The sequence below is a fragment of the Hemitrygon akajei genome, unplaced genomic scaffold (genome assembly GCF_048418815.1).
Source record: "Hemitrygon akajei unplaced genomic scaffold, sHemAka1.3 Scf000054, whole genome shotgun sequence".
Taxonomy (NCBI): domain Eukaryota; kingdom Metazoa; phylum Chordata; class Chondrichthyes; order Myliobatiformes; family Dasyatidae; genus Hemitrygon; species Hemitrygon akajei.
This window is the reverse complement of record NW_027331940.1, coordinates 6,257,687-6,281,417: the sequence shown is the minus strand read 5'-3', so window position 1 is coordinate 6,281,417 and position 23,731 is coordinate 6,257,687. Positions and strand designations below refer to the sequence as shown.

The 23,731-nt window shown below is 50.9% G+C and overlaps 2 protein-coding genes across 3 annotated transcripts in view; both read right to left on the bottom strand.

Moving 5' to 3' along the window:
- LOC140721392 (uncharacterized) overlaps window positions 1-23,731 on the bottom strand; it is a 1,266,977-nt gene that overhangs the window by 347,028 nt on the left and 896,218 nt on the right. The window lies entirely within an intron of this gene.
- LOC140721387 (NACHT, LRR and PYD domains-containing protein 12-like) overlaps window positions 1-23,731 on the bottom strand; it is a 469,945-nt gene that overhangs the window by 363,991 nt on the left and 82,223 nt on the right. The window contains exon 16 of one of the 2 annotated variants that reach the window (XM_073036230.1): window positions 22,889-23,628. The exons of the other annotated variant lie outside the window; for it this stretch is intronic. Within the exon in view, the coding sequence (XP_072892331.1) occupies window positions 23,541-23,628 (88 nt within the window). The 3' untranslated portion in view covers window positions 22,889-23,540. Of the gene's footprint in view, window positions 1-22,888; window positions 23,629-23,731 lie in introns of those variants that run through there. 2 annotated transcript variants of the gene reach the window in all.

Sequence of the window (23,731 nt, the reverse complement as noted above, 5' to 3'; positions counted from 1 at the left end):
GAGAATTCAATATTCATACAATCAGGTTGGAGGATAATAAGATGGAATATAAGGTGTTTCTCCTCCACCCTAAGGGCGGTCTCATCTTCGCACAAGAGGAGGCCATTGATCGAGACGTCGGAATGGGAATCAGAATTAAAATGTTTTGCCACTACAAAGTCCCCCTTGTGGCAGATGACACAGAGATGCTCGACAAAACGGTCTCCCAATTTATGGCGGGACTCACCAATGTAAATGAGGCCGCAGCGGGTGCACGGACACAGGAGATGGCCCCAGCAGATACGCAGATGAAGTGTTTCCTCACCAGGAAGGACTGCTTTGTGTCTGAACGGAGGTGAGGGAGGAGGTGTACGGGTAGGTGTAGCACTTAGGACACTTGCAGGATAAGTGACTTGAGGGAGATTAGTGAGGAGGAATGAAAACAAGTGGATTGAGGAGGGATGATCCCTGTTGAAAGAAGAGGGCGGGGTGGGAGCGATGAAGGTAAAGGTATGTTCGTTGTAATACCTCTTTGGATATGATGGAAGTTGCAGAGTCTGAAGGGCAGATAGATAAGTACAAGAGGAACTCTATTAATCTCTGCTTCCTGTCATTGAGCCCGGTGTGAATCCACCTCGCCAGCCCGCCGTGAATCCCACGTGACCGGAACTTCCAGCTCAGCTGCCATGCGGGATCTTGTTCGAAGCTTTACCAAAGTCCTTGAGAACATCAGTGCCCAACTTATGTATCTCCATACTTACCTCGTCAAACATCTCCAGAATACTTGACAGGTATGATGAAAAAACTGGATGGTGTAGTCCGTGATTTCCCCAGAACCAATGTCCAACCACCCGGGACTGCAGCCGCACTGCAGACTGAGGAAATTCCGATCCCAGCTTTAGAATTGCCAACCCGGACTGATGCCCGTACGGTGCCAGTTCGATATTCTGAGAGACTCCACCCTGATATTATAACCCACAGACAAACGCTTTGATGCCGCCGATTTGCCGTGGTGTTCCTGCCACTATCGATGTACAAACTAAGCTGGAATTGGAACCTAATGACCCTCTGCCGGGGCCGGGCTGAGGCTGGTTTACCATGCTTTAGTTTGAGAGAGGATCTGGATACACTTCTGCCTTTCTCTAGCAGCTAACATTAACACATTTGATCACGATCTTATTGCCGTGAGGGATCCTGCCGAACAGGATCGGCTGCCATGTTTCCCTCAGGGTAGCAGAAACAAAATGTAAAATTATAAAATAGAAAATGCTGGGAATTCAGTGGATCAGGCTACATCCTTGAAAGGAGAAATGGTGGAAAAGCCATTTTCAGAACTGGGACTGTCCAAGATGCTGCTGATTTGCTAAAAGTTTCCACCATTCTCCTTTTTTTTTAAAATTTAAATTTCCGGCAGCAGCACTTTTTATTTATTTCAATGCACAGATAGTAGCTGTTTGCAAAATGTTTGGGAAAAATCAAAATGCTAAGTTTGTTAGTTCTCAGTTCATTCCGACCCTGGTGTAACACATCCCGCACAGTCAATGCTCACAGCATCCTTTCCTCCCACTATCATTCTGTCAAATTTGCCCGTGAAACCACTGTCTCGATGCTGAGAGGCGGTGAACACAGAGCGATAAAAATGTGCAACACTTCTTGCAGCTCTGCTGGGCCGTTACCATGGAAACGAAGGATGTGGCTCACCAGAAGTAATTGAGAAAGGAAATTACAAACTGAATGTAAAATGCTATCAGATTAAAACTGCACACATTTTGTAATGATAAAACTGAAATTGCATTACCTGATTTACCCTGCCTCGTGCTGTACTCAATTAGTGCTCTGGTAGTTCTAGCTAAAGAAGGACAAAAGAAACAACAATAAAACACACACACACAAAGAAAAAAAAAACAAGACAGTAACCACTCCTGGAAAATTCAATGAAGTAAACGGTGAACGAGAACACTTTACAAATATTGCTGGTGCTTATCATTGAGGTATCCTAAAATGACAAAGCTAGAACAATAAGAAATTTGGCAGATGACCTTTGCCCCTTACCAAACTTTATCAATGCGTCATGGAAAGTATCCGATCGGGATTCTTCCCGCCTTCGTACGGCTACTGCCCCGTCCATGTCTACATGAAACAGCAGAGAACCGTGGACACAGCTGACACAACATAGAAACAGGCCTCTCCTCCATGGACTGGGTCTATATTTCCCACTGCCCTGCCCATGTCTACATGAAACAGCAGAGAACCGTGGACACGGCTGACACAACATAGAAACAGGCCTCTCCTCCATGGACTGGGTCTATATTTCCCACTGCCCTGCCCATGTCTACATGAAACAGCAGAGAACCGTGGACACAGCTGAACACAACATAGAAACAGGCCTCTCCTCCATGGACTGTGTCTATATTTCCCACTGCCCTGCCCATGTCTACATGAAACAGCAGAGAACCGTGGACACAGCTGACACAACATAGAAACAGGCCGCTCCTCCATGGACTGGGTCTATATTTCCCACTGCCCTGCCCATGTCTACATGAAACAGCAGAGAACCGTGGACACGGCTGACACAACATAGAAACAGGCCTCTCCTCCATGGACTGGGTCTATATTTCCCACTGCCCTGCCCATGTCTACATGAAACAGCAGAGAACCGTGGACACGGCTGACACAACATAGAAACAGGCCTCTCCTCCATGGACTGGGTCTATATTTCCCACTGCCCTGCCCATGACTACATGAAACAGCAGACACGCTGAACACAACATAGAAACAGGCCTCTCCTCCATGGACTGGGTCTATATTTCCCACTGCCCTGCCCTTGTCTACATGAAATAGCAGAGAACCTTGGATACGGGTGAGCACAACATAGAAACAGGCCTCTCTTCCATGGACTGGGTCTATATTTCCCACTGCCCTGCCCATGTCTACATGAAACAGCAGAGAAACGTGGACACAGCTGAGCACAACATAGAATCAGGCCTCTCCTCCATGGACTGGGTCTATATTTCCCACTGCCCTGCCCATGTCTACATGAAACAGCAGAGAAACGTGGACACAGCTGAGCACAACATAGAATCAGGCCTCTCCTCCATGGACTGGGTCTATATTTCCCACTGCCCTGCCCATGTCTACATGAAACAGCAGAGAACCGTGGACACGGCTGACACAACATAGAAACAGGCCTCTCCTCCATGGACTGTGTCTATATTTCCCACTGCCCTGCCCATGTCTACATGAAACAGCAGAGAAACGTGGACACAGCTGAGCACAACATAGAATCAGGCCTCTCCTCCATGGACTGGGTCTATATTTCCCACTGCCCTGCCCATGTCTACATGAAACAGCAGAGAACCGTGGACACGGCTGACACAACATTGAAACTGGCCTCTCCTCCATGGACTGGGTCTATATTTCCCACTGCCCTACCCATGTCTACATGAAACAGCAGAGAACCGTGGACACGGCTGACACAACATAGAATCAGGCCTCTCCTCCATGGACTGGGTCTATATTTCCCACTGCCCTGCCCATGTCTACATGAAACAGCAGAGAACCGTGGACACGGCTGAGCACAACATTGAAACAGACCTCTCCTCCATGGACTGGGTCTATATTTCCCACTGCCCTGCCCATGTCTACATGAAACAGCAGAGAACCGTGGACACGGCTGAGCACAACATTGAAACAGGCCTCTCCTCCATGGACTGGGTCTATATTTCCCACTGCCTCAGCAAAGCAGCAACATAATTTCTTTCACACAAACCTAGACATTCTCACCTCTCACCCACCCATCTGGTGAGGGATGAAAAAAAATACAGAAATCATACCACTAGGCTCAAGGATGCCTTCCATTTTGCTGTTATATCAAATTGAATGATCTCATTATGATAAGACACAGAATAATAAGATGGACTCCCGACCTCACTGTCTAACTCCATTTGACCTTGCACCATACGCCTACCTGCAACACACACTCTCTGTAACAATAATAATTTTATACACTGTTATGGTTTAATTTCTACCAGCTCAGTATACTGTTGTAATGCATTGATCTCGATGGATGTTATGCAAGACAAGTTTTTCACTGCACCTCGGTACATGAAAATAATAAAAGATTCCCGACTTCAATTCTGCAGAAATGTTAGACGGACTGAGCTTCTGCTCTGGAACATTTGGAGAGAGACTTCACTGAAGTCTACACACCTTTCAGGAACCCATTGTCAGGGCGCTGGGGCAGGGATCCAAACGCAGACCCAGTACTGTGCACACCGTGATATTAATTCAGTATCATATTCCGAGGTGCAAACAAAGTTGGCGTCAAAGTTCAGGCGGAGATCAAAACATCCAGAGAAATCCAAAATCCAGAATCGGGAAACAGGCAGAGTCAATATTCAGACGGACAGAGTACAGATACAAATGCTGGAAAGGCTCAGGTAAACTCACTGGCACAATCTGGCAACGGACAGGTGAAAAAAACACAGGACTGAAATACTCTGAGCAATAAACAGAGAGGCAGATGATAAGGGGAGCACAATGAGTCACAGGTAATAATGAGAAGCAGATGAGAGACGGAGTACTCAGTAATACAGGGGCCTGAGTAGAGCAGCAGCAGAGACAGGAGCTCATGGCAATACAAAACCACAGACTGACAGCTAAGAGGAAACACACAAAAAGAAAGAGCTCAACTGCAGGTACTGACGACCACATACATGGAATACGCTTAATTCTCGCATTAGTAGGGTTAGGTAGCAGCAATATTGGCTGCACCTCGGCAAATCACAATAGGGGAATGGATTCCAGACAAAATGCATACACAAAAAGTGGGGACATCACTGATCTGGATCTCACTGCTGGTCTCAACGGACGAACCATAAAACTGCTCATACACGTGGGGTAGTGTCTCAAAGGTGGTGTTACTGCCTTTAGTCTTCTCTGTCTGCAAGAACACAACAAACCGAATGGCCGCTTCCCCTCTCCGGGAATTACGTAAAGCGATTGTCGACCTCGGCCATCGTTCCAGGTGAAGTTTGAATCCGCTACCGGGCCGGGTGATAGACTGAATGATCCCCAGGTACAACTCCACAGATGGGAGTAATTCCGGCAACCCTGCCTCATCCCGCTCCTAGGGCTAGAGCAGAGGGTTTCAGCAGAGGCTCATCTCAGGCGGCTCGGTGTGAAGGTCCCGCAACCCAGTCAACCCCGGCAGGTTTTGTCCAGCAGCCCGGACCGGAACCGCCGGTTGGAGTGAGTTAACGCGACTCTCTGCCAAGCGTGTCTTCCCGGTCGGGACCGGCCTCAATACTAACCCATGGGAACTTACCCCGCAGTCAGACAATCTGCCCCCGGTTCCCCGCCGACGATCCGCATCAACACTGAACGGAAAGGAAACCACCGACTACAGAGACTGAGCATGCGCATACGAACCCGCGTCATCAGAGCTGCAGCGGGATCGGAAACAAACCCGCAGACGCTGCAGCTCCGCGGTAAACGGCTCGCATGTCTCATGTCTCCAATGTCAATATCAGAATCAGGTTCAATATCACCGCTAATGTCATAAAGAGTTGTTGTCTTCACCGCAGCAGTACAAAGTAACACATAATAATAGAAAAACAAAACGGAACTAAAATAAGTGTGTGTGTGTGTGTGTGTGTGTGTGTGTGTGTGTGTGTGTGTGTGTGTGTGTGTGTGTGTGTGTGTGTGTGTGTGTGTGTGTGTGTGTGTGCGTGCGTGTGTGTGTGTGTGTGTGTGTGTGTGTGTGTGTGTTATAGTTACATTAATTAACTAGTGCAAAATATAAAGTAGGAAAATATAATAAAAGATTCCCCATTTCAACTGTGTGGAAATATTGCACAACCAGGGTAGCTGATTTGAAGCATCGGGGAGGAAGGCTTTTTGAGAAATACAGATGAATGAAAGAGGCTCAGTTCTCCCACAAACAGGTTCATACATCGGAAAACAACGGCTGCACTTCGGCAGGTCGTAACAGTGGAAAAAATATGAGTGAAAAAACTATGCCCACCCACAATGGGAGGACGTGACAGATCTGAATCCCGCTGCCTCGTCTGAACGGGCGACAGATGAAAGATGAGTCTAGTCCCGGCAACACAGCCTCGACACCCCACCCCCCACCCCATCCCCGAGGACTAGAACAACAGGGGCAAACCCGAAACTGCTTCAGACCTGAGGTAAATAGTTTGTATATATAATACAATAATGCAAACTCCGGCAGTAAATATACACAATTAATACAACGTGTCTTTGACCTCTCCATGTCCACTGTTGGGATTGTGCAGCAGTTCAGGTTACAAACCTGCACCGGTATCTCTCCCCATCTCTTCCTACGCTACACCGACGACTGCATTGGTGCTGCTGCCCTCGCCCATCCTGATGTTGCCGACTTCGTCAACGTTGCCTGCAACTTCCACTAACGCTGCCGGCAAATTGAATTAGTCCATTCCCAACAGCACCCTCCCCTTTGCCGACATACTGATATATTTTATAAACCGAGTAATTCTAAGACCTCCCTGGATTATCATCAACGCTGCCCACGCTCGCATCCTTTCGATTTCGCGCACACCTGCCCTCGTCCCATTTTCCCGCCACCACATCAAGAATAGGGCTCCTCTTGTCCGCACCTACCACCCCAGTAGCCTCCGCGCCACCATCAGTGAGCAGGGAAGGTTGTAAATTCAATGTTTGTGTTGACGGATGAGGATGCCAATCCGGAGAACAGGGTACAGCGGCTCTCGGTTTTTTAGCCTCACCTTAGCCGCAGGGAACGACCAGGGCAGATATGTCGCTGGATTTGCATATCAAGGTCCTGCAGTTGGATAAAATAAGAGTTGTTTTGAAAGTTGTTTCGCCTTCATCTGTCTTTTCCAGCTGAGGCTTCCCACCGCCGTGACTTGCGTATGCTGAATTTAAAGCGTGAACGTTAACAGGTTTTATCCAATGTGGAGTCGGTTAAAAACAGCCGACACTTGTCGGGTTGTCTGTATTACAGAGAGCTTATTAGAGCAATTTTGTATCCCCGCACACGTCCCATTGAGCAGAGAGGTGGGAGAGATGACCGAGAAACTGTTTTCTGGAACAGATCAGGTAAAAACGTAGGTAAAGGTCCGAGAGCCGACAACCACAACCCCCCAGGCTCGTGGAGACCGTCTACTCGGCTGATACACAATAAATGTATGCTTCACTGATCTAATAATATTGTCTCTTCACTTCCTAGTTTACATCGTTGTAATTTTCTTCCTTCAGGCGTCTATTTGCTGTGCACTGTATGTGTCATTGTTTCTCTTTATCCAGCATTGTTTCTGTTTTAAATTGTTCTACTTCATTGCTCTGTATAATGATCTGATCTGGATGAGCAGTACCCAAGCCTTGATTTTCACAGTATCGCGGTATATGTCACAATTTTAAACCGATTACAATTCCATCCAGCCGCGGAGTAACATAGGACTTATCGACAGCATTCTTCCCACCAATGGTGGTGGGGTGGGGTGGGGGGGGGGGCGGGGGTGACAGTCCGTGAACAGATCTGCCCGCCCACATTGTGTTGTCATGACCGGATGACAGTGAGATGTGAACGGCTACTTATATATCACAGGTTCACAAAGTCAAAGAATTATGGAACAATGAAATATCATTTCAATTAAGCTATTCTCACTTACTAGAACTGTCCTGCTACCCCGAAAAAAAAATTCTAACGAATTTCAGTGTTAACGTAGCTGAGTCTGATATGGGTCTCTATTCTAGACCGAATGTGGAAAGTAAGTAAGGAGAGTGGAATGGCATTGCATTTGGGAAAATGTAAGGGACAGGAAAGAGAGAAGGAAACATTGGATGGACATTCTGTATTGACCAATAAACCAAATGATCAATTGTTTGGAATCAAATGAGCTTCCCTGGTGTCTCAGGGTTGGCTGTATCTGCAGTCGCGCCAGAAACCTCTTTTGCACTCCTTCTCTGCCACACCCCTCCTGCAGCATTCCACCCTCGCCATTACCAATATCGTTTGCTCGCGCCAAATTTACAAACTCGCTCTCCGCTCCACGGTGACATATACAGTACTGTGCCAAAGAACCACATGGGGTGCCTGAGATATTGTCACAATACTGTATCCTGCCAGCCTTGTGTAGAATTGATTAAAACTGACAAATTCTTCTGATGATTGTGATTCTCGCAGCTCAGAGTGTTTCACTGCAGCGGACAGAAACACAGCAACCCAGTGTTTTCTCTGCCTGGGTTTATGGTTTTGTTAATGTTTTAGAATTATTCTTCTCACATATACCGAGATATAGTGAAAATCTGTCAGGCGTTTCGTTCCATAAACGGGCAACGATTACACGAGGTATTGTTTGGAGCAATAATAAATCAATAACAATAAAAAGTATAACATTCACAGAGTGGTAATGTGCATGTAAACAAACCGGTGCAAGTTCATAACGAGGGAGACTGTTCAGCGAAGATTTAATCTGACCGGACTATGGAAACATTTAATTGTTTTATCAGAGCGGGACAGAATCTGTTACTGAACCTGGTGGCTGGGGCTTTCCGGCTTTTGTATCCTCGGCCCGATGGATGGTGGCGGTGAGGGTGGTGGGAGAAAGAGAATTAACGGCGTGGGTCGCCATTTGATTATGGTGATTTACCGAACTGAGCTGGTTCCACAACTATTGGACCCATATATGCGTGATATTGAATCTTTCTATGTTTCCCTGTTATGAAACTCTCCATCTTCAGCACATTTCTGCCGATCGTGCGCTGTCGAAAGCTGCGAAACGAGTCAAATACGTTAGTAATAACATATCTCTCTTCTTGTACTTTGTGCCTCATGAAATTAAAGGGAGCATATATTTCACTTCAGATGGAAATCTGCTGGTGATTATTCGATTAAAAAACAGGATCCCCCAGTGGCCGCACGTTTTAATTCCACGTCCCATTCCCATTCTGATATGTCTATCCATGGCCTCCACTATTGTCAAAATGAATCCAAACTCAGGTTGGAGGAACAACACCTTATATACCGGGTGAGTAGCCTCCTACCTGATGGTATGAACACTGACTTCCCTAACTTCCGTTAATGCCCCTCCTCCCATTCTTACCGCATCCCTGATATATTTAGTTTTTCTCCCCCCTGCTTTTTTCTCTGTCTCTCTTTCTGCCCGTCAGTCTGCCTGCTCTCCATCTCCCTCTGGTGCTCTCCTCCCCCTTTCTTTCTCTTTAGGCCTCCCGTCCCATGATCCTTTCCCTTCTCCAGCTCTGTATCCCTCTTGCCAATCACCTTTCCAGCTCTTAGCTTCACCCCACCCCCTCCTGTCTTCTCCTATCATTTCGTATTCTCCCCTCGCACTCCTACTTTCAAATCTCTTACTATGTTTCGCTTCAGTTGGTCCTGACGAAGGGTCTCGGCCCGAAACGTCGACAGTGCTTCTCCCTATAGATGCTGCCTGGTCTGCTGTGTTCCACCAGCACTTTGTGTGTGTTACGTTATTAGCAGATATTCTAAGTGATCGAATATGTAAATATTTGCTTAAATCGGGTCTAATCAGGTCTGTGCGTGTTAGTTCTTGCCTCGCCAATCTTACAAAGTTTTTCGGGGTGGTGACCAGGAATGCTGATGAAGGAAAGTTAGTGGCTCATGTCCCCCTGGACTTTAGAAAAAGCCTTTGTCAATGTCGGGCCTGAGAGGTTGGTCCGGAGTGTTCCGTGTTTTGTCACTGTGAATGCGGTAGTAAACTGGATGCAACATTGACGTACAGCAGGGGTTCCCTTCCCCGTATCCACGGACCCCTCGGTTAATCGTAGGGCTCCATGCAATAAAAATATTGGAAACCTTCTCCTAGAGGCAGAATCCAGAGGGTGGTAGTAGGTAGTAGCCTCTTTAACTGGAGGTCTGTGGTTGCTGCTGTACCGCGGGTGTTGCGCTGGGCCCATTGTTGTGTGTTATATAGATCAACGATCTGATTGCTAATCTGATGAATTCACTCTGCAGATTTGAGAATGATCCCAATATTGGATGGGTGGTAGACAGCGAGAGTGCCCGATGGTCTTGAATACAGGTAAGTGTGTGGTGAATCATTTTGGGAGGACACACCGTGGTAGGACTTACACTGTAAAAGGGAGGCATTGAGTACTGCGGTATTACAGAGGGATCTGGGAAGACTGATCCATAATCCCTTGAAGCTGGCGTCGCAAGCAGATAGGGTTGTAAAGAGAACTATAGGGACATCGGCCTTCAGACATCGAAGCGACGAGTACAGGGGCTGTGATTCTATGCTGAAGTTGTATAAGACGTTGGAAATGCCTAATATCGAGTATTGTATGTGTTCTGGTCACCAACCTGCATGAACGATATCAATAATCTTGACGGAGTACATGGAAAAATTAGAAGGATGATGCCGGGACATGAGGAGGGGAGTTGGAGGGAAGGTTTGAGTAGGTTAGGAAGAGGTTCGCATGCACCCAAGCGTTGGAGTGAGAGGGAAGGTTTTTAAGAGATGTTCCAATTTATGAAGGGTGCAGATAGCGTAGATACAAGCAGACATTTTCCACTGAGGTTTGACGAGAGTAGTGATCTACGGGTGAAAGGTGAAATACATCCGGGCAATATGCGGCGAGACATCTTCTTGAGGCAGCGAGAGTGTGGAACGGGCTTCCAACGGAAATGGCGGATGCGGGACCGATTTCAACATTGAAGAGGAAATTGGATCCGACATGAATGGGAGGGTTATGGACGGCATGGTCCAGGTGCAATGTCCACGGGACTAGGGAGAGGGTCAGTTCGGCGCTGGAGGATGAGCAGAAGAGCCTGTTTCAGTGCCGTACTGCTCGATGACTCTGTGACCAAATGCCACTGCGGGATGTTCCCCAGTGGGGTAAGGGTACTCCCGTCAGGCTGGGTGTGGCGAGGCATCAATATGGTACCACTGACCATTTCTCTCATAGTCTGCTGTAGGCAGAAATAATTACCGCATTTTTGTGCAATTCTAGTCAGTCCGTTCAACAATGATTTGGCAAAACAACATATTATATTCCAGAAAGCAACTTGGAATTAGCTTCTGAATTTGGCGACTCTTGATTTGGCCTTGAGTAAGCTCAGAAACTCCGGTGACTGAATCTCTGAGCGACCGGCACGGTGGTGAAAGAACTTATCATGTCTGCAGCATCAGGAGAGGAATATGGACAGTTGCCTTTTTGGGTCGAGAAACTTTATCTTGACTATTCATAGAATCCATGGTATACAGATCTTCGAGGAGGGGATCGCTGCGCACAATTAACCATTTTATTCTCATGCACAGAGAAAGGGGTTGGACAATTGGTGCCAGAATCCTCCCTGATTTACCATCAATCCGCTTTCCCCGGCACTCAGATATTTACGCTTCTCTAATCTGAAGCCAGTGCACGCCCGGAAGCTCAGTTACTGATGCTGGTTCATAATGTAGCGTTCTTTCCAATGCGTCTCTCCTTGGACCGTCACTCTGTTCCTGATGTGCTGTAGCGGAAGTGACGCAATTGGCCTGTTGTAAATGATAACCATATAACCATATAACAATCACAGCAAGGAAACAGGCTATTCCGGCCCTGCTAGTCCATGCCGAACTCTTAATCTCACCTAGTCCCACCTACCCGCACTCAGACCATAACCCTCCACTCCTTTCCTGTCCATATACCTATCCAATTTTACCTTAAATGACACAACTGAACTGGCCTCTACTACTTCTACAGGAAGCTCATTCCACACAGCTATCACTCTCTGAGTAAAGAAATACCCCCTCGTGTTTCCCTTAAACTTTTGCCCCCTAACTCTCAAATCATGTTTTATGAAATATCAAAGAGCCCCAGCCCCCTGCTTCTCCGTGTTTCTCCATCTAAACTCGAGAACAGCGTGCTTCAGGAATAGCTCGGATTAATTATCCCGATGCTTTACTGTGTCCGTGTATTTATGCCCCATTACACAGTTCATCTCTGTTTAGCAGTTTAATACGCACTTCTTCCCTGAATCAACTTATTTCTGAAATTCAACTTCGAAAATCATCTAGTGACATATTTAATATCGTTACTGATACTTATTTGCATTAAAACCGGTGTTGATACAATACTTTCTGTTTTTCTCTGTCTGGTACAGCAGCGGACAATGTCTGTAATGCTGGGGTCATTGGTTTGCATTTCGCGCCGCATACTCGCCAACATCTCTGTTTGCGACTGACTCCGGTAACAGTGCAAACAGTGAGGGTTTGCGCCAGAAATCATTCATGTTAATGTCCAGTAAAAAATAAATCCCCGCAAGCAAAGTGACAGTGAATCACATGAAAGGTGCGTCATCACGGGGAAGTAACAAGACAGAGACTCCACTCGCAATGTGAGAGTGGAATCAGCGCTGATGAGGTGGACTCACCCACAGGATTACAGACTACTGTCGTCACCAGCGATGCGCAGATAATGTCCTGTCATTACACGGAGTAGTTTGACAACATCGCATCTGGTGTTGCGATCCCAGCATCGGCCGTCTCTTGTGGCTTCATGACAGGTGTTGCGTTCAGTTCAATGAAATCAGGCGTTGTAGCGGTGTGCTACACGCAGCGCTGAAATAAAGACACGGAGTCGGTGAACTGCAGTTACATAAAGATTTTATTCGAACTTCGCGGCCTCGCTTTAAAGCCTTCCTGATCCCGCCCTCCCCGGGCGCGGATGTTGTAGGGGGCACGTATTCACAGTCCCGCGCGGGCTTTTCCCCTTGCTGGTGAAGCAGACTTGGCGCCCTTTTGGGACTGGCCTTTATGCCGGCGCGCTGGCTATTTGTGAGCCGGTTCGAGTGCGCTAGGAAGTGGGTCGCCACATAAACCCCCCCCCCCCCAGAACCGGCGATACACCCCCCGATGTCCACAGTCTGGGCCGGACCCTGTTTGGGAGGTCGGCCTCTGCGCCGCGGTGCCGGAAACTCGACCGGTTGCGCCAGGTCCACATGGGCTGGTTTGAGTCGGTCCACCGTGAAAACCTCCTCTCTCCCCCCAACGTCCAGCACGAACGTCGACCCGTTGTTTCTGATCACCGTAAACGGCGCCTCGTAGGGCCGCTGTAGCGGTGGTCGATGCCCGCCCCGGCGTACAAACACAAACTTACAGTTTCGCAGGTCTTTGGGTACGCAGGTCGGGTTCTGCCCATGCTGCGAAGTGGGTATGGGGGCCAGGTCACCGAGCCTCTCGCGTAGTCTGCCCAGGACTGCTGCGGGTTCTTCCGCTTGCCCCCTTGGGACTGGTATGAACTCCCCGGGGACGACCAGGGGTGCGCCGTACACCAACTCGGCCGACGAGGTGTGCAGATCGTCTTTGGGCGCCGTGCGAATGCCGAGTAGGACCCAGTGAAGCTCGTCCACCCAGTTAGGCCCTTTGAGGCGGGCCATGAGAGCCGACTTCAGGTGGCGGTGGAAACGCTCCACCAGTCCGTTCGACTGTGTGTGGTAGGCAGTGGCGTGGTGCAGCTGTGTCCCCAAAAGGCTGGCCATTGCTGACCACAGGCCGGAGATGAACTGGGCGCCTCTGTCGGAGGTAATGTGGGCCGGTACACCAAAGCGGGACACCCAGGTGGCGATCAGTGCCCGGGCGCAAGATTCGGAGGTTTTGTCGGTGAGCGGGACCGCCTCTGGCCATCTTGTGAAACGGTCCACGATAGTCAGGAGGTGCAGCGCTCCGCACGACTCTGGCAGGGGGCCCACGATATCCACATGAATGTGGTCGAAACGCCGGTGGGTGGGGTGGAACTGCCGCGGCAGAGCTTTGGTGTGCCGCTGCACCTTGGCCGGCTGGCAGAGCATTCACTGACTTGCTTGCGGAGTCCGTGCCAAACGAACCTGCTGGAGACCATCCGGACGGTTGTCCTGATGGAGGGGTGCGCTAAGTGATGAATGGAGTCGGAAACGCGCCGCCGCCAGGCTGCCGGTCCGACGGGACGGGGTTGGCCGGTGGTGACGTCACAGAGTAGGGTCCTCTCACCTGGGCCCACGGGGAGGTCCTGGAGCTGCAAACCGGAGATTGCAGTCCTGTAACTAGGGATCTCCTCGTATGCCTGCTGCGCCTCTGCCAGCGCCTCAAAGTCTACCCCTTGGGAAAGGGCATGAATGTTAGGGCGAGAGAGCGCGTCCGCCACGACATTGTCCTTACCCGAGACGTGCCGGACATCCGTCGTGTATTCAGAGATGTAGGACAGATGGCGCTGCTGGCGGGACGACCAGTGATCGGACACCTTCGTGAACGCAAAGGTAAACGGCTTGTGGTCCGTGAACGCGGTGAAGGGCCTACCTTCTAAGAAGTACCTGAATTGCCGGATTGCCAGGTATAGCGCCAACAGCTCCCGGTCGAAAGCACTGTATTTGAGCTCGGGTGGTCGCAGGTGTTTGCTAAAAAACGCCAGCGGTTGCCAGCGACCCTCGATGAGATGTTCCAGCACTCCACCGACTGCCGTGTTAGATGCGTCCAATGTGAGGGCGATAGGAACGTCCATTCTGGGGTGCACTAGGATCGCGGCGTTTGCCAAGGCTTCTTCCGTTTTAATGAAAGCGGCGGCGGACTCCTCGTCCCAGGTAACGTCCTTGCCCGGACCCGACATCAGGCGAACAGGGGGCGCATGATTCGGGCAGCTGAAGGGAGAAAGCGGTGGTAGAAATTTACCATACCCACGAATTCCTGAAGGCCTTTGATTGTGGTGGGTCGGGGAAAATGGCGGACTGCGTCTACCTTAGCGGGCAGAGGGGTTGCCCCGTCTTCAGTAATCCTGTGGCCCAGGAAGTCGATGGTGTCGCGCCCGAACTGGCATTTGGCCGGGTTGATTGTTAGACCGTATTCACTCAGTCGGGCGTAGAGTTGACGCAGGTGGGACAGATGCTACTGACGACTGCTGCTGGCTATGTCATCCAGATAGATGAAAGCGAAGTCCAGGTCGCGTCCCACCGCGTCCATTAACCGCTGGAACGTCTGTGCGGCATTCTTCAGGCCGAACGGCATGCGGAGGAACTCGAAAAGGCCGAACGGGGTAATGAGAGCCGTTTTGGGGATGTCGTCCGGATGCATCGGGATTTGATGGTATCCCCGGATGAGGTCTACCTTGGAGAAGATCCGCGCGCCGCGCAGGTTTGCTGCAAAGTCCTGAATGTGCGGCACAGGGTAGCGGTCCGGTGTTGTAGCCTCGTTCAGCCTGCGGTAGTTGCCGCACGGTCTCCAGCCCCCAGTCGCTTTGGGCACCATGTGCAGGGGGGAAGCCCATGGGCTGTTGGACCGCCGTATGATTCCCAATTCCTCCATCCTCTTGAACTCCTCCTTCGCCAGTCGGAGCTTGTCCGGGGGAAGCCTTCGAGCACGGGAGTGGAGGGGTGGTCCCTGTGTCGGGATGTGGTGTTGTACGCCGTGTCGGGGCATGGCTGCCGTGAACTGCGGTGCCAGAACCGATGGTAAATCCGCCAGGACTCTGGTGAAGTCGTTGTCGGTCAGCGTGATGGAGTCTAGGTGTGGGGCTGGCAACTGGGCTGCACCCAGGGAGAACGTCTGAAATGTCTCGGCGCGGACCAGTCTCTGCCTGGGCAGGTTGACCAGCAGGCTGTGAGACCGCAAAAAATCCGCACCCAGGAGCGGTTGGGCTACGGCGGCCAGTGTGAAGTCCCACGTGAACCGGCTGGAGCCGAACTGTAGCTGCACCGTACGGGTGCCGTAGGTCCTTAACGTGCTGCCGTTCGCGGCCCCCAGGGTGGGTGGGACTCGGTACCCTGTTGCGGGTGTCGTAACTCGTCGGAGGTAAGACGCTGATCTCGGCTCCGGTGTGGACAAAAAACGGCGTCCCGACCGCTTGTCCCACACATACAGGAGGCTATCCCGATGGCCAGCCGCCGCTGATGGCTACGGCGTATCCCGGGAACTTGCAGGGCGGGCTACAGCGGTGGGCTTCTGCACCCCACCGCTGGTGGTAGAAGCACCATTGTTCGTTGGGCTCCTCACCCCTGCCTCTGGGGTTAGCGGGCTCTGCTGCCGGGCCTGGTCTGGTTTGCTGCTGGGAGCGTGGCCTGGTGATCTGTGCGACGGACGCTCCACTCTCCTTCTTGGCTTTCCACAGCACGTCCGTCCGGGCTGCCACCTTCCGGGGGTCGCTGAAATCCGTGTCGGACAGCAGCAGGCGTATGTCCTCCGGCAGCTGCTCCAGGAACACCTGCTCAAACATAAGGCAGGGCTTGTGTCCTCCAGCCAGGGACAGCATCTCGTTCATCAAAGCCGACGGCGGTCTGTCTCCCAAACCATCCAGGTGCAGTAAACGGGCCGTGAGAGTCCGAAAGTCTTTATGAGCAGGGCTGTGAATTCCGTGTATTTGCCGTCCGCTGGGGGAGACTGTACGAACTCCTCAAACTGGGCCGCTGTTTCCTGGTCGAGGGAGCTCACCACGTAGTAGCAACGTGTGTCCTCCGCGGTTATCTGCCGAATGAGGAATTGGGCTTCTGCTTGCTGGAACCATAGGTGAGGTCGCATCGTCCAGAAGCTTTGCAGCTTTAACAAAACTGCATGAACAGATGCGGCGTCGTTCATCTTCGGCTCAAATGTCGTTTGGGCCGTCGGGGTCACCAATTGTAGCGGTGTGCTACACGCAGCGCTGAAATAACGACACGTAGTCGATGAGCTACAGTTGCAAAAAGAGATTTATTCGAACTTCGCGGCCTCGCTTTAAAGCCTTCCTGATCCCGCCCTCCCCGGGTGGGAATGCTGTAGGGGGCGCGTATTCACAGTCCCGTCCCGCGCGCGGGCTTTTCCCCTTGCTGGTGAAGCAGACTTGGCGCCCTTTCCGGGACTGGCCTCAATGCCGGCGCGCGCCGATTTGTGAGCCGGTTCCAGTGCGCTGGGAAGTGGGTCGCCACATCCCGTCCTCATAATTCTCCACATCGCCATATTTCACCCTGCCGGGAACGCCAAATAAATATATCCCGTCCTCATAATTCCCCACATCGCCTAAGTTCACCTCGCTGGGAACGCCGGTAAAAATAAAACCCGTCCACATAATTCTCACATCACCCAATTTCGCCAGGAAAAAAAATAAATACACGCCCTGTCCCGACCTAATCGACAGAATCGATACAGTCTATATCGTGACAGACGGGTTCCTTTCTGTCCGGTACCGCACATGTGATTGCCTGCTACCCTAAAAAGAAATAATTTATTGCCAACATCTGTATTTTTCGTCTGACAACGATTGTTCAAATGCAAACTCGCACATCACTGTCTTTTTCACGGGGGAATTTATCCAAGATAATACTTATAATTTCATACTTTATAGGGAATTAGAGAATCGTTCTTGTTATTGCTGATGGACTAGACAGTTTAGAGAGGTGGGGCAGAAAAGAAATACAAGGGTGGGGAGAGGACGATAGGGTGGGGAGAGAGAGGTGGGGTAAGAGATGAAGAGAGAAGAGGGGACAGGGAGGGAGGGAGGGAGCTGAGGAAGATAGAGGCTGAGGGTATGTGTAGTGGGTCTTACCTCCTCACCTTTTCTTTCTCCCCTCCCCTCCTCAATCTGATCCCTCTCACCCCGCCCGCAGAAACTGGCGGTGATCAACGCGAACCTGAGACTCGTCCCGAAAGAAAAATCAAGGTGGGATTTTGGAGACGGAGTGGGGAGGAGGGTAACGGTGCCAGTCACATTCCTCCCCGTGGGAACCCCCCAGTTCCAGCTCCCATGTTACGAGTCGCCCTCTCCCACCCTCGGCTCCCGTCACTACTGAAACACTCCGCTCTCGGTCCCCTCTCTCTCCCCTTTATCACCCTGGCTGGCGGCCATTTTGCGATGGTTACCATTGACAACCACACTCCCGGCATCATAGAATGGGGCACACCCTTTTCTTCACCTTCCACTCACTTCCCTCCCTGTTTATTCAATCTCAACTTCCTGTCCCTCCACTCTTTTCCCTCCCTCCTCGCTTTCCCGACCCTCCATTTAACCTTCTGCCGACAGCCATTTTGTGACAGTGTGAGACCCGCCCTCCCACTTCCCCCACCACGAAGTGTGTCACTCCCTCACACTATCTTGTCACCCTCCTTCCCATCCCATCACTCGCAAACCCCTTCCCTCCCTCCCGTCACTCTACTCTCCCCGCCATCTCGATGCTCCGCATCGTATGCTGGTTGGCTGCCATTTTCCGATGCCAATCTTCGCCTCTCCTCATCGGTCTCTCTCTCCCTCTGTTACCTAGTGAGTCACTCTCCTACTCACCCAGTCGGCTCTGACACCCTCCCCTCTCTGACCCCTTGCCCTTTCTGCCGCCATCCACTGCATCCTGGGCTGTGAACATTTTCTGATGGGAAATTTCGCTCCCCCACCCAATCCCTTCCCTCCGTCGTTGAGTGATTCGCCCTACTCTCCCTCCGTTGCAACATTCAACTCTCCGACCCATCAGCCCTGTCCGCGTCCCGAACACTCACTCCACCTTTCCTCCGAAACACGCCCCCTTTCTTGCAACTCGTCTTATTTGTGAAGGAAATGTCACCACCCATTCTCCCCCCCCATTGAAAAGTCAATGCCACTCAGTCCCAATCCTGTTCCTCACCGACCTGTCCAATTAGACCACTCCCTCCAGTCCCATTACATCCCCTCCCTTCCCATCCCATCACTTCCCCTCCCTTCCCATCCCATCACTTCCCCTTCCTCCACGCCCCATCACGTTCCCTTGGTCCCCGAACCATCACTTCCTCTTCCCCCCCCCCCCCTTCATTACTCCCGTTCCCTTCCTGTCTTTTCACTCCTCCTCCGTCTTCATCTTCTCCACGTCGGCCACCAGTTTGTGACAGGAACTTTCGCCCCTCCCCTTTTCGTCCCCTAATGAGTCAGTGACTTCGCCACGCTCACCGTCTCACCAGTCCACTCCGCCTCCCATCATTCCTCTTCCTCCCAAACCCCTCACCTTCCTCCCCAAACCCACATGTATATGTGTGTGTGTGTGAATATCTGAGATATATACATTAGTTTATTCAATGACAACATTATTAGAATTAAAACATATATACAATACCCAAGACGATATAAAACACAAGTTAAAATACTGTTATTACAATCAATAACACACTCGATCCCGGGATTGTATCCATGGGCACCGCATGTTCTTTCGCCATAGATTCTGTGTGTGACAGTGGCCATTGTAAGTCAGTGTCTCACTCCATCCCTGGCGGCCACATTAACCAAGGATTCGCCCATTTCAAATCAGCGCGTCCCTCCCTCTCTTGTGCTCACTTCTCCCAAAGCCGTCACTCCCTCCCCAGCGGCCATTTGAAGTGAAGCGTCGGAGGGAGGGAGAGAGAGAGAGAGATAGAGAGACAGAGACACGACGTCAATCGACGTCTCCCCCCCCCCCCTTCCTTCCCGACGTTCGCTTAAAACAGTATATCACAACCGGAAACTGCCCCGTCAGACAGTTTAAGCGAAGCAGCGGCCATTTTGTGTCAGATCAATAGTTCATTTTATATCGACCCATTGCCCCCTCTCTCTTCTCAATGTGTCTCTGACTCCATTTCGGCCACTTTACCCGGTGAGTCTCTCCCGCTCTGTTGTGTGCCCATCACTCTCTCCCTGTCGGCCATTATGACAAAGGAATCAGGGACTATTTCAGATCGGGCCGCCTCTCCCTCTGATTTGTCACCTCCTGGTGTCCATTTTCTCTCGGTGCACCCCTCCCTCCCTCACTGGAAACCATTTTCAAAGCGCGCATCACCCCCTCCCTACTGACAATGTTATTTTGGCGCGCCACTCTCTCTCTGGTGGCAATTTTATATTCTGGCTTTAATCCAGAATCCTATATTTAATCAGCACAGAACTCCCTCCCCGGTGATAATTTTCAATCAGTTCGTCATTCTGGACAAGCCTGGAGGCGCCCGTTGAGGGACGGGTACTGTCATGATTCCGATTGGCTGTTCCCATTTAACGCTCCTTTCTCTCTGATTATGCCCTAGTTTCAGTCATTAGATTTCCAATCACTGCTAGTTTACTCAATTACAGTACACCTGATTTTCATCAGAGTCTGTGAAATAAGTAGGTTGCCTGTTAGTTGGTCTATTCTCGAGTGATACTCCGTTCCCTTGTCCGATCAGAACCGTTAGTTCTATGTCCCGCTCTAGTTTCGAGATAGTCCCTGTAAACCCCGTCTCCTTGTCAAGATTCCTCCGGTTTGCTGTTCTATGTTCACGTCTACGCCAGACTCCTCGACTCAGCCGATGTGCTGGTGTCCTGCACTTGGGTTCTCCTCAGTCGCCCCGTGCAACACCTTCCCTCTTCTCAATGTGCCACTGTCTTCGTTTTGGCCATTTTACCCGCTGAGTCTCTCCTGCTCTGTTGTCTGCCCATCAGTCTCTCCCTGTCGGCCATTGTAACAAAGGTATCAGGGACTATTTCAGGTCGGGACGCCACTCCCTCTAACTTGTCAGTGTGTTACTCACCTCCTCGTGTCTATTTTCTCTCAGAGCATCCCTACTTCCCTGGTGGCCACTTTCAATTTGTGAGTCACCCCCTCCCTGGTGACAATGTTATCTTGGCTCCATCTCTGGGGATAATTTTATATTCGGGCTTTAATCCAGAGTCCTATTTTTAATCAGCACATAACACCTTCCCTGATGATGATTTTCAACCCGTGCGTCATCCCCACCCTGTCGGTCATTTTAACTCTGCCTCTCACTCCCACTCTCTTGTCAGTGTATCACTCCCTCCCTGCCGGCCATGAGAAACAGGGTGACCACGGCCATCTTAATTCCGCCCATCACCCCCTCCCTGGCCCCCATTGTCACTCAGCCCATCACTTTCTCCCCGAAGAACATTTTCAGTCAACCTTTCACTCCCTCCCTAGTGAGCATTCTAAATCCTTCTGTCGCTCCCTCCCTATTCTCCATTTTCAATCAGGAGCCCCTCGCAGGACAGACACTCTCGACCACCCTCCACTCGATTGCACGGACTGTTTATCACAAATAATAAATATATAGCAAACAATAGAGACCAATCCGACATCCTCATCTCCGGATCCTGTGCGTCATCACTCCGAGTGTCGTGGAGAGAGGAGGATACAGACACCAGGAAACGTGTGCGGTAATATTCCCGGTGTCGATACAGAGACCCGACACCGTGCGCGGTAAAACTCTCGGTGTGGAGACAGAGATCGGGAACCATGCCTGGCAAAATTCCCAGTTTGGGATATGGAGACCGGGAACCGTGCCCTGTACAACTTCCTGTGTGCTATGTGGACACCGGAAACCGGGCGCAATGAATCACCCGGCGTGGGGACACGGAAACAATAACCTCTCTCACATCTTCAGGAAGGCGTGTCGAAGGTCCTTCCATCCGATTGTATCCACCGTCTCCGCCAGGAGATGAGCATCGTCAGTGTTACAAAGCCGTCAACATCCACACCACCCTCGACTGTCCGTGTGACTAATAAACCCAACGGCGTTCTCGTCAGATTTCTGTCAAACATAGAATTCAGGCTTCACCACCAATTTCCATGATCCCATTCCCGTTGGAAATGAACTGAAAGGAGTCCCAGTGGGAGGCAGATGGTGGGAGTGAATGGGAAAGGCCAGATCCCACTGGGAGATCTGACGACACGAGTGAATGGGAAGCGGTGCAGACGGTGGGGGTTAATGGGAAGGGGCGGAGCCCACTGGGAGGCAAACGGTGTAGTGAATGGGAAGGGTGGGGTCCATTGGAAGTTTGCAGGATGGAAGGGAATCGGTAGGGGTGCATCCCATTAGGCATGTGGATGGGTGGAATGAATGGGATGGGGTGGTGTCATTGGGAGTGCAGATGCTGGGAATGAATAGAAAAGAATGGCATTTGATTGGGATCGCTGTCTGTGTGAGTGCACGGGAAGGGACGGCGTTCTGTCAGGAGTGCGGACCATGGGAGAGGACGGGAAGGGGTGGAGTCGCGCTTTTGCAAAATTATCCTCAACTTCGACTTCATCCGGGGTTACTTCTCGACCCTAGAAGAGAAATGTGATTGTTAACTGCTATGTTTATGAATCCCATCTGTACTCCCCTGCCCGTTTGTGCCCCTCCCACCCCCTCCTGGTCTGTGCACACTGCATCCGTCCCCGTCTGTGACCACTTCTACGTATATTCATCGTTTATGTCTGTGTGTGTGTGTGTGGTTCCCTGTGCTACAATGAGAGTTTCCTCTGTAATTTGTTTCAACTCGAGAACTCAGTTGATATATCTCACACTATAGACCTTTTTTTCCCGTGTCTGTCCCCAGGAATGTGTGATGGGACGGTGCGGAGCGAGATTCACTCTGTGTCTGAACACAAGAGTGTGTGATGGGATGGGGTGGAGGGGGATTCACTCTGTATCTGACCCCAGGAGTGTATGATGGGACGGTGCAGAGGGAGCTTCAGTCTGTGCCTGACCCCAGGATTGTGTGAGCGGACAGTGTGGAGGGAGATTCACTCTGTGTCTGACCCCAGGAGTGTGTGATGGGACAGTGTAGAGGGAGCTTCACTCTCTGTCTGACCCTGGTTTTGTGTGATGGGACGATGCGGAGGGACATTCATTCTGTGTCTGACCCCGGGCGTGTGTGATGGGACGATGTTGAGGGAGCTTCACTCCGTGTTTCACGCCAGTATTCCATCCCCCATCCCTCTCGTACTCCAGACCTCGGTGGAATCACGGCTAATATTACAGTCGAGTTTAATTGTCTGCGCGGGGCAGGAGGAGGTCAGTTTGCCAAGAAGGGGGCTGGGTGGTGATGAGATCCTGGTCACCCAGACTCTGCCAGTCCGACCTCCCTCAGCCTGGAGCTGAGACGCTACTGTGTCAGTGTGAGGAGCTCCGACCCACTGTTGCAGTGCACAGGGTGCGGGGGGCAGCAGAAACCTCAAATAAAACTCGAGTCCGGCACCAGGACAGGAAGTTTCAGCGGTTTATTGATTTCATCATGACAAATGTAAATTAAACAATGTGTGAGCTGCTGACGTGCGGGAATAAATAAGCTGCTCCCGACTCTCTCACAGTCACACACAATTAACTGACCGGCGGCAAGGAGTGACCGGTTGAATAATCAGTCCCGTTTCTCACCGTCACTCTGCATCGGGGAACTGATGATTATAAAATCACACTTCAGGGCCGTGTCCGAGATCGCTGCTGATCCAGGGTCACTGCCGAGGGATTTGTCCATTTAACATCATTATATCAGCCAGACTGCCGAATGCACCGTCCTCAGCAAAGGGAGCAAAAGGATTCTCTCCCGGGATAATCCCCCCCACCCCGGGACACCAGTATCCCAGACTGAGTTCCGGCTCCCGGGCTCTTCCTGTCTGTGTAATTCCCCGGGGTCTCACGTGGGGGAATCTCGGACCCACACATCCGGTGGAAGCTGATCCGCTGGACGACAGGCGATTAAACAGAACGCGAGACTGGAGCCAGTTCCGTTAGATCCGTTGGGAATTAAACCTGGTGCACGGTTATTAAACGTAAGAACGGCAGATAAAGGGGAGGTGCGCGGGGAATCGGCCAAGATGTCCCCATCCCGCGGGCGGGAATGTTCACACATTCAGATGTTCACACGATCACTGTCAGTCCGGGTCTGGGTTCCTGCAGAGATCTCAGTTCCTTCTTCCCAGTAGCACTGAACCGATTGTCCCGCAGCCTGAAACAGATGGGAGAATAAAGATGAAATAAACAGATTACACAACAGTGTCAGTAACAGGGGACCGGGGTTAATGTTTCAACAACACACACAGACAAATATC